Source organism: Corapipo altera, unplaced genomic scaffold (assembly GCF_003945725.1).
Source record: "Corapipo altera isolate COAL_440 unplaced genomic scaffold, ASM394572v1 118, whole genome shotgun sequence".
Lineage (NCBI taxonomy): Eukaryota > Metazoa > Chordata > Aves > Passeriformes > Pipridae > Corapipo > Corapipo altera.
In genome coordinates this window covers 1,161,238-1,175,530 of record NW_020884991.1, presented here as the reverse complement: position 1 = coordinate 1,175,530, position 14,293 = coordinate 1,161,238, and the positions used below count along the sequence as shown (strand labels likewise).

General features: G+C 37.0%; 2 protein-coding genes across 5 annotated transcripts in view; one reads left to right on the top strand and one right to left on the bottom strand.

Annotated features, from left to right (window-relative positions):
• IRF4 (interferon regulatory factor 4) overlaps window positions 1-6,299 on the top strand; it is a 41,278-nt gene extending 34,979 nt beyond the window's left edge. The window contains exon 8 of the mRNA XM_027666302.1: window positions 5,807-6,299. Coding sequence (XP_027522103.1) covers window positions 5,807-5,905 — 99 coding nt within the window. The 3' untranslated portion in view covers window positions 5,906-6,299. The remainder of the gene's footprint in view (window positions 1-5,806) is intronic.
• Window position 6,300: 1 nt separating this feature from the next.
• The window catches only part of EXOC2 (exocyst complex component 2), a 124,489-nt gene continuing 116,496 nt past the window's right edge, over window positions 6,301-14,293 (bottom strand). For 3 of the 4 annotated variants that reach the window (XM_027666298.1, XM_027666299.1, XM_027666300.1), the window contains 3 exons: window positions 12,003-12,064; window positions 10,125-10,184; window positions 6,301-7,907 (listed from right to left, as the gene is read on the bottom strand). In XM_027666298.1, coding sequence (XP_027522099.1) covers window positions 7,814-7,907; window positions 10,125-10,184; window positions 12,003-12,064 — 216 coding nt within the window. In that variant the 3' untranslated portion in view covers window positions 6,301-7,813. The remainder of the gene's footprint in view (window positions 7,908-10,124; window positions 10,185-12,002; window positions 12,065-14,293) is intronic. The other variant, XM_027666301.1, reaches the window with a different exon arrangement.

Genomic DNA, 14,293 nt, shown 5'->3' with positions numbered 1-14,293 from the left:
GGAGCTTCCTGCCCACCAATTCCTTCCTGCACAGCTTAAACCATGGGAATCGGGACTCCCTCCATAGCACAACCTGCAGCAGAGAAGCTATGATACAGCTGTGAAAGGCAAGAGAGGACACAAAACTAGAGGTCTTCTTCCTGCATGTATACTCTACCCACAGTTTTGTCTCGAAGACCCACACTGCGGCATCTATATGGAGACCCTGGCTTGTAGGAGGGCGCTGGAGTTGTTCAGCTCTAGGGCTGCAGTTATGTTTCAGGTGGGGGAGCCTGTAGCTCATCATCAGCACTCAACTATGGATAGCATCAGGAAGGCACAGCCCCACCTTCCCCCTCCAACACTATGGGAACCAGGCATGTGTCCACCACGTTGAGGAACTGCAGGCACAGGCAAGGAGATGCCATGTGGCACAGCTGCTCTTCAACTGCTGCTTTTTGCCTACATCCCATCCTAAATGTAAAAATCTGCTTGAGAAGCTGGGTGTATAAAATGATGGGATTCGTACTGGAAAAGTACATACACAAGTTCTGATGCGCTATGAAATGGGTCCCCAATTACATTCAGAAGGCTGGACCGAAGTATGGATTAACAGAATTCATATGTGTCTGTGTAATGAGTACTCTCAGGTGGAGAAAACCACATACACAGAGAACGTATTGTGCTGGCACACAGAGTTCCAAGGGAGCAGAATTTATCAACGTTTATAAAGTGATTCAACATTCACTTATAAGGGACCATAAGAAAAACCGTATATTTTGCTCATGAGCTAATCCATGAACCACCTGGGTTTGTAAAGCTGTCACTGACTACAGGAGCTAGAAATCAGTTTTCCCATGCGACTCAGTACTTAAATAATAGTCCACAAAGGTCAACCTGGGCAATGCTGCAGCACAAAGGTAAGACGTGCTTGCAAGAAATGTCTTCCTCAGAGATGGTACCAGAACTAGCCCAGTTGTGCTGCTGATTTTAGAAATCTCAAAATGTAGAATAGATTTTATCCTTGTGAGACAGAAGATTTTGCTGGGGTTTGTTTTATTCAGCTTTGTAGCATTTTCAATTATTACAAAGAATCATCTCACCTTCTGCACCAAGGTATCACCTTCTGCTCCCCAGCATGGGTGGATGGAGATGTCTGAGGAGACAGTGATGGAGATTCCCTTTCCTGCACATGCTGTAGTAAAGAGAGTTACAACAGGTGTCTACCAACATTTTTAACCCCAATGGTTCAGAGCTCTCTAGTCTCTCTTTATTTATTTTTAAACCTATGTCTACCCATATTTATGTCAGGTTCTAAAAATAAGCAGTACTGTTAACATTTTGAATTTTAATTATCTACTGAATATCTAAAAAGATAAGCTGGAACGGGAAGCCCCTCTGTGAGCAGAAGTACAATCTATTTAAATGAGTGAAATTTATCAGAAAAAATGAGTAATGAGCAGTGAGAAAGACTGTCTCATTTTGCTAATTTTACTTTATAAATTATCTGATTTGACATTCTGTGCTAAAAAATCTGCTTATGAACCAAGAAAAGCAAGGTATGTGCTCCACTTGGTTGAAGCAGAATCTGTGGCCACAAAAATTTTGCTGCATTAGTACTGCAGCATGAAACCCCCTGCCAACAAAATGAAGACTCTTGTGGTTGTCTCTATATCAACGTATAATTAGAAATAACTAGGTATACTGGGCTTCAGGTTTAGTCTACACCGAGCCCCTTGGTTATCTGCAGTCACACCAGAACTGCAGTAATTTCACCACACAGATATCATCAAGGCCCAGAAGCATAAAGCAAAGTTCTCCTTTCCTCTACCTACAGCCCCAAACCCATTTCAGGAATGAAGGAAAAGATAATTCTGAATCCTTACCTTGTATTTAATGCATTTTTCATGAGCTATATCGAGACTATCAGCCCATTTTATTTGTGTGCTTTTGCTTGGGACTGGCAACGAACTTTTACTATTAAAGTTATTTCAGAAGAAAGAGGCAAAAGTGTGCCAGAATAGGCTTATAAAACTAAGCATATGTTAATAGCATCTGTTACAAATAAGGCTGGATTCAACTTTCCATTGTCTTACTCCTTTTCCCTCAAGTTGTTTAAATGTTCCAAGTCAAAAGGAATTTGGCTGAAAATTTCCTTTACGTGGTCTTGGTCTCAAGGAGGGTTGCTTGCAGGAGTTGTACAAAACCTACTACAAACTTTTAAATAGTGAGGGTATGAGAGAAAAGAAACACAGATGTCTTCTTGGATGTTCAGACTAGAAGTAATTAAGTGCAATACAGAAGCCCCTCCAGTCCTGCTATTTGATCCCCCCAAATTCCCGCAGCAGATCTGTTAGTGCTGCTACTCCAAAAGCAGCACTTCCTCTGCCATTCCATGCAGCGATAAATGTTGCAAACTCTGTCATTTAAGTTACTCGTCAAGACACATTATTTTGAAGGACTTCAAGATTTAATTGATGACTCTCCAAAGGAAAGCCCCCTGAGGTTGTCCAGTAATACTGAAAGGAGTATGTAATTTACATGATAAACACCTTGTTCTGAAATAAATAAACCATTTTGGACATGCTCTCTTAATACCTTTATTAAAGACAAGCATTTAGAGCTCTGTAGCTCAAACAGCACAAGAGAAATGGAGCTGAATTGCCCAAATCTCCTTTTTAACCCTTGTCAGCATTATATAAAAACAGAACTTTAAAAAGGTGAAGACAGAAATGGCTGTTGTGTTCCCTTATGAAACTGTGTTCCCTGTTACTCCCAGTTTTCCCTTTGATTTCACGCCAAAAAAACTCTAGTAAGTGATGCAAAATCAGAAAAAAGGCTGTCAACCACACGAAGCCAAAATACCCTTAACATGTAACACAGCTTGTGCAAAATTAATTTTGCCTATAATTAACCACCCAGCTTTTTTCATGGCTTTAAGAATGTTGAAAGAAACAGTGACCTGTGTTAATACTGCAGAGGCAGTCCTAACTACAACCAACCTAATGTATGCACACTTCATACTAACATTTGACACAGAAGAATAGAAGAAGTGCTAATGAGGACATAGCAGGTAAATTGAACCATCGCTTTATCACTATACAGACAGACTGGAATATAACTAAGGATAAAGTTCAAGCAGGATTTTTTTTATTTATTTTTTCATCCTTGAACTGTAAACACACCAGATTCTCTCCTAAAAATCTTTTAAATGAATTTACAAGTTACAATTATTTTTATTTTCAGATGAGGGTAGTCACCCAGAACTCCTACAGTTAGAAGGTTAGAGCAGAAATGCCAAAAGGCTAAAGTTCTATTTGAAGTCTATCATCGAATTTAATGAATTCCCAAATATTTCAACCTACTGGAAGCTAACTAATTCAAATCATATTTGTGTCTTAGTAGTTAAATAATGCATATGCTGTTGCCTGTTTTGACAGTACTCAGACTCTATTAGTAACTCCTGACTGATGCTAAAATTTTAAGTGCCATGCAATTCCTAACAATCACAAACAGATTGCAGATGCTATATACCCTCAGGGGTCCCTCTTTCTGTCCCTGGATAAGATGCACCTGACCAATTTGATCCAGAGAGCCAAAGCTTGACAGTGTTAAAGATCCAGATATGAATGCTGAATCTCTGGCTTCAGCAGTAGCACTGCATTCAATTTTCAGTTTCAATGTGTTCTGATAAGGTTAAGGATCTTTTCCTTCTAACTTTTATAGATATTATTGAATGAAAAAAACAAAATAGCAGTTACGTTTATAGTGTGTAAAACATGTAAACCCCCTCATTGCTAGTGAGTCCAGACACCTGCTTGGACACAAAGATCAGTATTTGCATCCACTGGTACAATCAATATCATACTATTTAATATCCTCAGGAAAAACACAGTGTTTCAAGAGTATTTTAGCTGGACATGTCCAACAATGTTGGTTGGAGTTGACTTAAACATGATCTGGCAGCAGGTTTGAAAGCATAAATCCCCTGTGTAGCACTGTCTCTCAAGATTGTGTGTAACCATGGCAAAAGATTCTTGATGTTTCCTTCTTCACAAGGCAAAAATTGCACCTAGGAAACTGCTATCTTCTACCTTCTCTTGGATTAGAAACAGAGAATGTCTTATCAGTACATTCAATGTTAAGAAGGAGTTGAATTTTGGTACATTCAATTTTAAAAGGAGTTGAATGTATGAATAACTTTATGATACATTTCCTAGGGCTTTGCACAGCTAAGTGTTAGGCTTTTGCAAGTAAGGGACTTCCTGCATGTCTTTTAGTAGGCTCAGCAGTCAAAGAACTCCATGAAATTCTTCTGTTGTGATTTTTTTAAACATTATTTGCCATTACACCTTCCTTTATATCAACAATCAATTCTTATTCTTGGTTTCTTTGTTTTTTCTGAACGTATATAAGAATATTTTAAACTAAAATAGAATATAATAGAATATAAAAGCTATAGTTATGTTTACCTTTTTTTTTCCAGCCTCATGCTCTGTACAGTATTACAGCTAGTTTTTAGGGTCCTATTCTATCTGCATCTCACTGCTTACCAGTAGAGCAGGGAAACATGCTATTACTTCAGAAGGGTTTCCTTAGTTCTGGATGGCAAAAATCTGCCCGGGTAGAAAACAAAAACCAAATTTCACCTTCACAATAAAATACTCTCTTCAAGGAGACGCAATAGCTGTGGCAAATGTTGAGAGACTGGACCTATGGCACCAGTCACGCATTATCGTGCAGCCAAAAGTGCCCCTGCAAAGCAAAACTCTGCAGCATGGATTTCTTATTTTCCTCTCTGCTGCCATACACTGAAACTAAACTGGTCAGAGTCCTGGTTCTTTTCATGCAACTAGAGGAAGATGCAAGAGGATTAGCACACAGAATACAACTTGCTCGATCCTCAAGTCATCTCATGTCTGTTCTTACCCTTGAAATTCATCACAGGTATGAAACATAGTTTAATAATATAAAAAGAACCATAGTCCTGCTAGTGGCTTTTAAAAACCTATAGGAAGGTGTTTAACTTTGACAATGACACACTGAGTACATTTCATACACATTTTCTAAAGAATATCAATTGAAAAAACAATTTGTGAGTCAGAAGGAGCAGGATGTCTTCATGCTTCGTTGTTTCATGTTACTTATTTGATATATTTCATTAACACACAGATAAATAATGATTTTTCCCCATTTTTTCCTGTCACTTTCCTGGGGGATTTAAATATTTTTTCACTGTTGTTCCCCAATTACATTGATGCAGCATTAGTTTTTTATTTCCTCTTTGCCTACCTCTTGAACTACTCATGACTATTCAAAATAAATGTCAAAATACAGTAATAGGAGAATGTCTCAACATCTCCAGTGGCTTAATATCTGAACACAGCATATTATTGTTAAATTTTCCCATAAGTCTTTACCTGCTTTTAGTAAGATATGTTTCACAGCCTTACTACTTCCTTAATTCTTCTCTTATATGAGAAATAAAGCTCTAGGTTTTTATTTTAACAACAATATTTTCCCAATTTGTATTGATTTTAGATTTTTCTAGAGGTTCAAAGGTCATGGAATAATTAATTTTCTCTTGTACCGTTTTCAGCATTTACCTTGCTTTAAATGTCGTAGCCTTTCACTTCTGTTACTTTGATTTCCTTGCTGCCTCTCTTCTCTACAAGCTGTAACTGACTATATTTTCATGTGGTCTCCCCATCTTTTTCCACTTTCGATAACATTTTTTAAACCTAATTGTACCTTTTAACAGGCTTTTTTTTTTTTTTTTGCAAAACCCACACTGACCACTTCTTGATTTTTGTAATCTTCTTTTCAGAGGAACTGCAGCCTGCTGGTTACTAAGTCTCAGCAGTCCCAACTCTCCTTCCACACAAAGGGATTCCAATCCATCCTGTTGCAGCATGATGCTCATTGACTTCCTTAATCCACCAAGTGAATTTATAGAAATACGGTGCTCTGACTTGACTGTGAACATTTATTTCATATCAGGTGGAATTCAAGGAATATTTTGATCGCTTACACATTATTCTTGTTTGCTGTCAATGAGATGTTCTGAAGAATAAGTTACTTCAGAGAGGCAATGGAACAAAAGTTTGATTTCAGGTTTTAAAGACAAGAACAAGCTGTTGTCATAAAAGATGAGTAAGAGAATGATATTACAATGAAGAGACGCCTGAATATATGTTAGTTCAGTACAGATGACAGAATATGTTTTCAATATTTAGAATGTCTGATATGAATGTAGAAATTGTAGACTGGCAAATTTCAAAGACATCACCTGTCTTGGTAAGTGAGGAATTAAAGAAGAGCTTATGACCGTATTTCTTAATATTTTATTATTCTGAAGTGAAATCTTTTACAGAATGAGATAACTCGATGACTATTTCAGTTAATACCAGCAACTGAGACTATAACCAGTTTAGAATGGACAACATTTAACAAAACAACATTGCTCCAGGTGCTAAATGATAATGACATAAAATGAAGCTTCTAACTCCCATTCAACATGCTCTTACACAGGTTTTTTAAGGAGTAACTACATGTACATCAAACTTTCTCCAATATCTCATATTACAGGAACTGTATGCTGTATTTCTAAAGCATGTAATTGAAGTGGCAACAATTGAACTGACAAAAGAAAACAGCTGACATTAAAAAATCATTTGAAAACTATGCACTGTTTCTGAAATATCTTACTCAAAATGACTGTAAATACTGAAAGAATATATTATTACTGCATTATTTACTTCCAAGCCATGATTTCAGTTATAAAATTAAGCCTACTTGTTACCCCCCCAAAACAATGGCAAAAAAAAAAAATTCTTTTCTCCTGAATCCCTATTTTCCTCCATACAAAATTGGTAACTGGTGGTAAAAGAAGAAAAGAGGAATGACTAACAGGAGAGAGAAAGTGGTAGTAAGCCTGTAAGAACAAGAAAAAACAAGAAGAGTAAGCAGGAAGAAGCAAAACAAATGACATGTTACGATCCTCCTTACTATGTGAAAGGCTATTAACTATTCTACTCCTTAATACCAAAGAATATTTTGCTTGAACATTTTTTCTACTAATCCTATAGACTCGGAGCGCTTTTCTGTTAATTGCCAAGGAAAGCAGAGCTTACTTCAAATGTGAAGGTTATCATCAATATTTCAGTAGAAGGGAGAAACAAACATGAGAGGCAGTGACATGTTTAACTAACAAAGAAGCAACAAAATAAAAGTCCCCCAAGAAATCAGACTTACAAACACTAAAACCATAGATGATAACAGGAAAAAAAAAAAAAAGCAAACTCTTTTAAATGCAAAAGAAGCAGTGTACTTAATAAGGTATCTGGACAGTTATTAGTCAGCTCTATGGGGCAACGCTTATTAAATACTTCTCAACACTTGATAGAAGTTGAGCATTCCAGTCACTTCAGTATTAGTCTACATCTAGAAATTAACAGATTGATACACTGAACAACATGAGTAATACTCAAATTTAGGGTGGCATTTGCTAAAAATACATTTCAAGGTATTTTTAACAAATGAAACTGAGACTGCAGAACACCAATGAATATTTCTTCATGAACAAATATATGTAAACAAAACCAACTTAATTCCCTCTACAGAATGAAATACAGTAGACAGAAAACCATTTAATTGAAGTACAAACGAACAAAAGTTTCACTCAGCAGGACACCCCATACCATTACTGAAAGAGTTGTATCTCAATTGATTTTTCAGTGAAACTGGTTTTGTTTTCTTCGGAGTCTTCAAAGGAATTGAAGTAGTGCAGAAAAAAATGAGTGACGTTTAAGCACATTTGTCTGCATTGTGTTGTCTATGTTTTCATCATGGCTGATGATGAAGCTTGAAAACAGGTCAGCTGCAAGTGCATGCTGCTTTTGAACTTGTTTAGTAACTCTTCTAGTAATCTATAAAAGGAAAATAGTTACAGCTTTGGGAGATTCTGTAAAGAGAACAATTACCAAAAGTTTTGGCTATTCTCTCTGTGATTTCAAATACATTGTCTGCTTAAATAAAAGGCTTAAAATTGGATCTGGTAAAATATCTGAAGAGTATAAATACTTAGAAGTATACCAAGCGTGTCAGGGTCATCTGTGGCCAGAGGAGGACTTAGACACAGAGATTTTATCAAGATGATAAAATTGCCCTTTATGTGGCTTTCCTTCCAGATAAAGATTATCATCTTCAGAGAAACACATTTGTAAAAAACACTGGCAAAAGGACTATTAGAGAGTGTCATAAGATACTTTTGTAAGGAAAATCTAGAAACTGCCAGGCTATTTCCCATCCATTATCCCTTATCAAGGCTCTGGCTTTCCTTGTGTAGCTGAATTCTGAACTTCAGTTCTAAACTGTGTCTTTAGAAGGTATTTCGTAGATTTCTCTCAAGAATCATGGCTGAAAGATCAGAGATGGTAGGATGGATATTCTAGGAGAAACATTAATTCACCAGCAACCATGTGTTTTTGTCCCTTACTGATAAACTATGTACAAGTCCATTCTGGAGAATAACGATGGTTCATTTACATCTACAGAGCTGTCAAGAAGTTACTTGATGCAGTAGATAATATTTATTATAATCCACAAACTAGAGGTGTAGGAGCAATGGTATTGTTGGGCCTGTTGTAGAAAATATTTACGGTAATGGAGATGCATTAAGATGTTTTACAGTTCTGGCTGTGTGTTTTATTTTCTCTGTATTCTAGGGAATAATGTGATCTCTGAACTTTCTGCCCTATTTCAAAAACAAGCTATATAGGGCAAACATGTATCACCTGAACTTTTTGGCAAGCTGTGATTATTGAACAGCCAGTAACAGAAAAAAATTACACTGTATGTTAAAAAAGCCCAAGCTAGCCCAGGAACAACAATTTAAACCACAAATCAGTATCTCCTTCCTGAGCAGGTCCTCTGGAAAATGACAATGTCCACATTCATCATTTAGCATCATAATAACGACTGTGAGTGAACAGACATGAACAGCTCTTAATCAGTGCACAAATGTGTTATTTTACACAAATACATGTAGATTACAATGAGCTGCCTAGAACAATGACAATTGTCAGGTAATGACCTGGGAAACAGAACAAGTTTTGCACTGTCTAGGGCTCAGAACTCTGAGGCAGATGTAAAAATAGTGCAGTTCTTGGTTCTCATTTGTCTCATGAAGCTCAGATGCTTGTGACTAAGTGAAAAAAATAATTCTACAGGTGTTTTGGAAAGTCTGGGTTAAAAGAACTCTCCCTACTCAAAACTGATTTCTAACTTCAACAAAGCACAAGAGCTAAGTAAGAAAGAGAGATATCCTGAGACTTGCTGTGGCTAGCAAAGAGTAGGTTTGAATAAACAGACAGAGGACATCTGGAAGAAGGCACAGCCCACAGACCATGGGCTGCACAAACCATCTCTTTATATGTCTACAAAATATTCTAAATTCTGACTGTTAAGTGAAAACTGATTTGGTGCAGGAAGGTACAACAAAACCAATCTCAAATTCAAACCATCTATACTTACACTACTATACTCATTACAAATATGTCCTAGTTTTACCATACTACTCTTTATTCAGCTATGCTTGTAAAACAGACTACCAAATACTAGGTTGGATGCAGCAAAGCAGCTTGGTTGTCAGAGATGGTTATGGCGGAGAAGGAAGAACCCAAAATTTCTCCTCCTGATGTTAAAAAAAACCTGGCCTGTTTCATTTCTGAGAGTTCCCCATGTATCAGCTGGCAAAGGCCTGGACTTTGTTCTTGGCCATTTTTTTTTTATTGCTGCTAAATTCAGTAAGACAATACAATGGACCTCACAGAAACCACAAGATTAACAAGAAAGGCTAAAATAGACTGAAATTACAAGACGAATACAAAGCTACATTGAACTGATAAGACTAGGATGGGCAAGCAGAATATGTCACAAAGCCATTGGCTCTTCTGTGTAATTTAATAGGCCATAAACAAGGACTTAGCTTATTCTTAACTCTGTCCAAAGAAGCTTCTGCTCTGTAATTCAGAAGGGTCAAATACAGTGAAAGTTAACCCTCTTATAACAAAGTTCTCTTATAAGAGTAAAGAGCAATGGCTCCAGAGACTGAAAAGGAGACAAGAAGGTGTGATTGTACTCACTTTCTGTCAGTCCCACTTGAGAGCTGAGGCAAGGCTTCCAAAGCTTGCTTAAAGCTTGATCTGCAAGGAAAACAAAAATACTCAGATTCCACCGGTATGAGTTTCAGCATTCACAGTTTCTCCCTATAAATCCTATCAAGAGATGTTGTATTTCATCCATTCTTTTTTTTTCAATAAATTGACAAAATATTTACCTGAGACCTAATATGCATGTGTAAATTGAACATAAAGTAGCATGCATTCAAGCAGGTCTCTTCACATTCCTAATGTGACGTATACCATACATCAACAGGAAATGTTAAACCAGTAGCCGGTTTAAGACTGTGCTTCACATCCTGGGTTCTTAAAGAATTAACAGATAGTTGCCAGCCTGCCCTCTGCCTCAAACTAAGTGGTCATCAAGTGCATGAAGAACAGATAAAACATTGATTTTGGCTTTCTGTGCTCAGTAGAGAGGTCATGGCATTCTCCCTTACAGAAGGGTGCCCACAAAGAGAATTACAGTAGGTTTGCATTGAGGTAATGTAGACTATAGAATAATTTAGGTTGGAAGGAAGGAACATCTGGAGATCTTCAGGTCCAACTCTCCTCTTAAAGTAGGGCCAATTTCAAGGTTAGAGTAGGTTTCTGTGGGGCATTTTCCAGTCAAATTTTGAGTAACTCCAAATATGGAGTTCCCATCTCCCTCTGGGAAACAGATGTGGAATAGGAGTGCAGGGAATGATGCAGGACCTGCACACAGGTACAATCTTGTCAGCAAAGATTAGTATGGTGACTTGTGGCAACTACTACTAGTGACAAGTCCAGGAATATAAAGGTCTCAATGAAGCTCCAGCTTTCATGGTTCACTGTGCTTTGCCCCATGATGATTAGAGACAACATAATTTTCATTTTATCCAATCTGAGCCAGTGCCAAGCAGTTTTCTTCCAGAGGCCTTCACCACTACCAGACACTCAGGATAGGGAAGTATTTTGAAATGGAATGCAGTGACACCATAGGACACTATCTGTGACACTATGAAGACACCTTAGGCCCTCAAGCCCTGCAATGTCTCCTACAAACTGTTGATTAGGTAAGATGACCAAATTTCCATCTGCAGAGACATATAGTGCTAATCCTAAAAGAAGTGTAGGTAAATAAAATAATGAATGTATCTGTCCATATCCAATTCCCAACATAATCACCCAGAAATTTTGATCAATCAAAACTTCTGACAGCTATCATAGCCTGTTTTTACATGCCCTGACTGCATCAGTCACTGATGTTGCTCATGCTTTTCACTCTCTCTTTGTATTAATGTCCCGCACTATGAATCTTTGGTCTTGCACCTCAATGAGATATGATAAATAGGTCGAAAGCCTTTTGAAGGCTTTGATTCTAAGAGACAGTTTGAAGTTGAATTTCCTTTCCCTGATTAGGTGCGTGGAGAAGGAGCAGGGTATTATATAAGCCCATGGAGAGCACTAATTCTCCATATCTCTATAAGGGGACTCTGCCAGTGTCTGGTTCTGTAACCTCTCTGATGTACCTAGTAGGTTATTTGTTGTATGGTTTATGAGATTGCTGTGAAATAATGGATAAAACTCAGCAACATCTGCTTCTGTCTTGCTTTAGCATAATTATCTTCAGCAGCTGTTCTGCTGTTAAGAAGTTTTACTTTTTCTTTTTTGAGTGGCAAATACTGTCTAAAAATTCAAGTAAAAACCAACAAAAATCTAATATTTTCTTTGAACTGATAAAACCTTGCTAGTCATCTGTTTTTCATATATTTGCCTGGATCATATTCTATTTGAAGCAAAATTCTTAATTTATGTGTTTTTGCATGTTTACCAAGGACTCAATTATGTTGGAAAAAAAGACATTACAGCACATCTTACTTGCTTTCAGGTGTTAGGTATATGGCCACAGTATCTCTCAATGCACAGATTTCAAGTTTTGCCTAAAGAGAGAAATACAGATATTCAAAAGATGACATAATGTCCTTTCATCAAATGTACACAAGTACCCCACCTTTTTGAGAGGTAAATACTATTGCACGCTGGAGTTGCAAGCAGCCTTGGCTTTTAACAGTTTATTTCCTGTATTTTTCTTGCCACACTGCTACGTCAAGAGACTGCTATAAAGAAACAATGTCATACTTTTGATTCAAGTCAAACTGTTTGCATGGTCACTACGTAGCAGTCTAAAAACACTGGTTTGTCTCCCAGTAACAGTAATAAATCTTCAGTTCTCTTCCATCTTTTCTGTACTGTGATAGAAAGATAGAAGGATGCAACCTTAATTTTTTTTTTTCAGTGGTAATTAAATACTGTGAGCTTAACTTCTCACAGAACTGCTTGGCCAGGGAGGAAGGAAACACAAGAGTACAAAAACCTGTCAATACACATTTTATTCTTGGTTCTTCTGTTGAATTTATTTTTTTCCATCAGATGAGGAAGTAGAATAATTGTACTCTGTTTCTTGTCTGTCACCTGGTGTGCACAAAAGCTTGAGGATTTTACCCCTGCACTGTTACTGTGTCTAGGTATTGATGGTGAAGAACAAACTCCAATATTAAACAAATTTCATATATCCTTCAGTCTTTGAAAAGCAATCATTATCATCACAACTTTTAAATGAAGTAGAAACATTCTGCAAATGATCATTAAGCAATTTCATTAAAAATATAAAGTGAACTTCATCAAAATTCACACTCTGTTCTTGTTCATCATAGAGTTTAATCCAGTTAGACACTACAGTAACTGATCTGCACTTAGATACAACTAATATGACATTAATCTGCCAAAACAAAACTTTCAAAAACGCAACACAGACATCTAATTCCAGTTCTAATGAAAGGCTTTGGCTTTTAGGTATTTCCCTCATCTCTCCCCTAAGTAGGAAGCCAGCTAAGATTTATGCTTTTTTAGAGCCAGAACAAAATACGACATAACCACCCACCAATTTTATACTCATAAGAAGTGCTTTTCTCACCACAGAATATTTCACCTCTTTTTGTATACTGCTCCAAGCTCAAGATTTTTGGGCTTTCCTACATATAAGATTCTGGAGTCTTTTCTACATTTTAGGAGATAGCAGTACCACAGGGAAGTGCCACATTCTCAAGTACCACAGTCTAAATAAACCTGGTGGAAGGGCGAACCCTGCAAAACTGTTGGCCATGGGATGTGGGAGTACAGAGTGAGACCTGAATAATGATTTTTTCATCAGCCTGATGAGGCTCAGATCACTCTCACACTGTTGCTGCTTGTCAGATAGGATTTGCTACGTTTAGAGGAACAGAAAATGACCATGAGTGACAAATTTAGAGAAAGGAGAGAAAATCCTTTCAATTATGGGTTTAGGCAACAAGTCCATACAGTGGGTTGTTTAGTCAAACAGAAAGGATATATGGGTATCTTTGTTGCTATTCACTAATTTGGTTTTAAATAGGGAGTCAATCTTATTTGGCTGTGATCTTACTACATTAATTCTCTGTCCAGTGCCATTACTACCAGCAATTGGAAAATGAGGTCTGCAACTGAATAATTATTTTCCCATCATAATGCAAGAATACTGCCATGTGCAATGAAAACAGGGAGTTTGCTCTTCTTCTGTTACAGTCATAGCAATCATTGACTCAAAGAGACTTTTCTAAGAGTTTTTTTCTTAGGGTTCTTTAAAACCTATCCAATAGCAAGCACATCTAACAATCTAGCCGTAAATGAAGAAAGCAGAGTAAGAGAATCAGTTCTACCCATGCTACTACTAATATAGAAATAGTGTAACAGACAAGTGACTAGTTCTGCAAAGACTCACAAAATCCTACTACATATTTTCAAGATTTTTAAACCTCAAAATATCACAAAATTATTTTTTCTTTTAAAGTAATTTTTTTATGTCAGGCCAAAGACAGTATTTAATGACAATTTCAAACAGATATCATTATGATGCTTTTTATCTCATAGGATACAGGTAAGCCTTTTGTGCTGTCTGACACAGACAACACTGAAATATAATCAAACCCAAGAACCAGAATCCCAAAGGGTATTTATCCATAAATCTGAAAGAGGTTGTATACTAATCCTTTTTATCTCCTTGCTTTCACTGCTACAATAAATCAAACAAATACACAGATTATACCTCTGTCTGTTATTCTCAGTTTTCTAGATTCAGATGTTTGACAGTA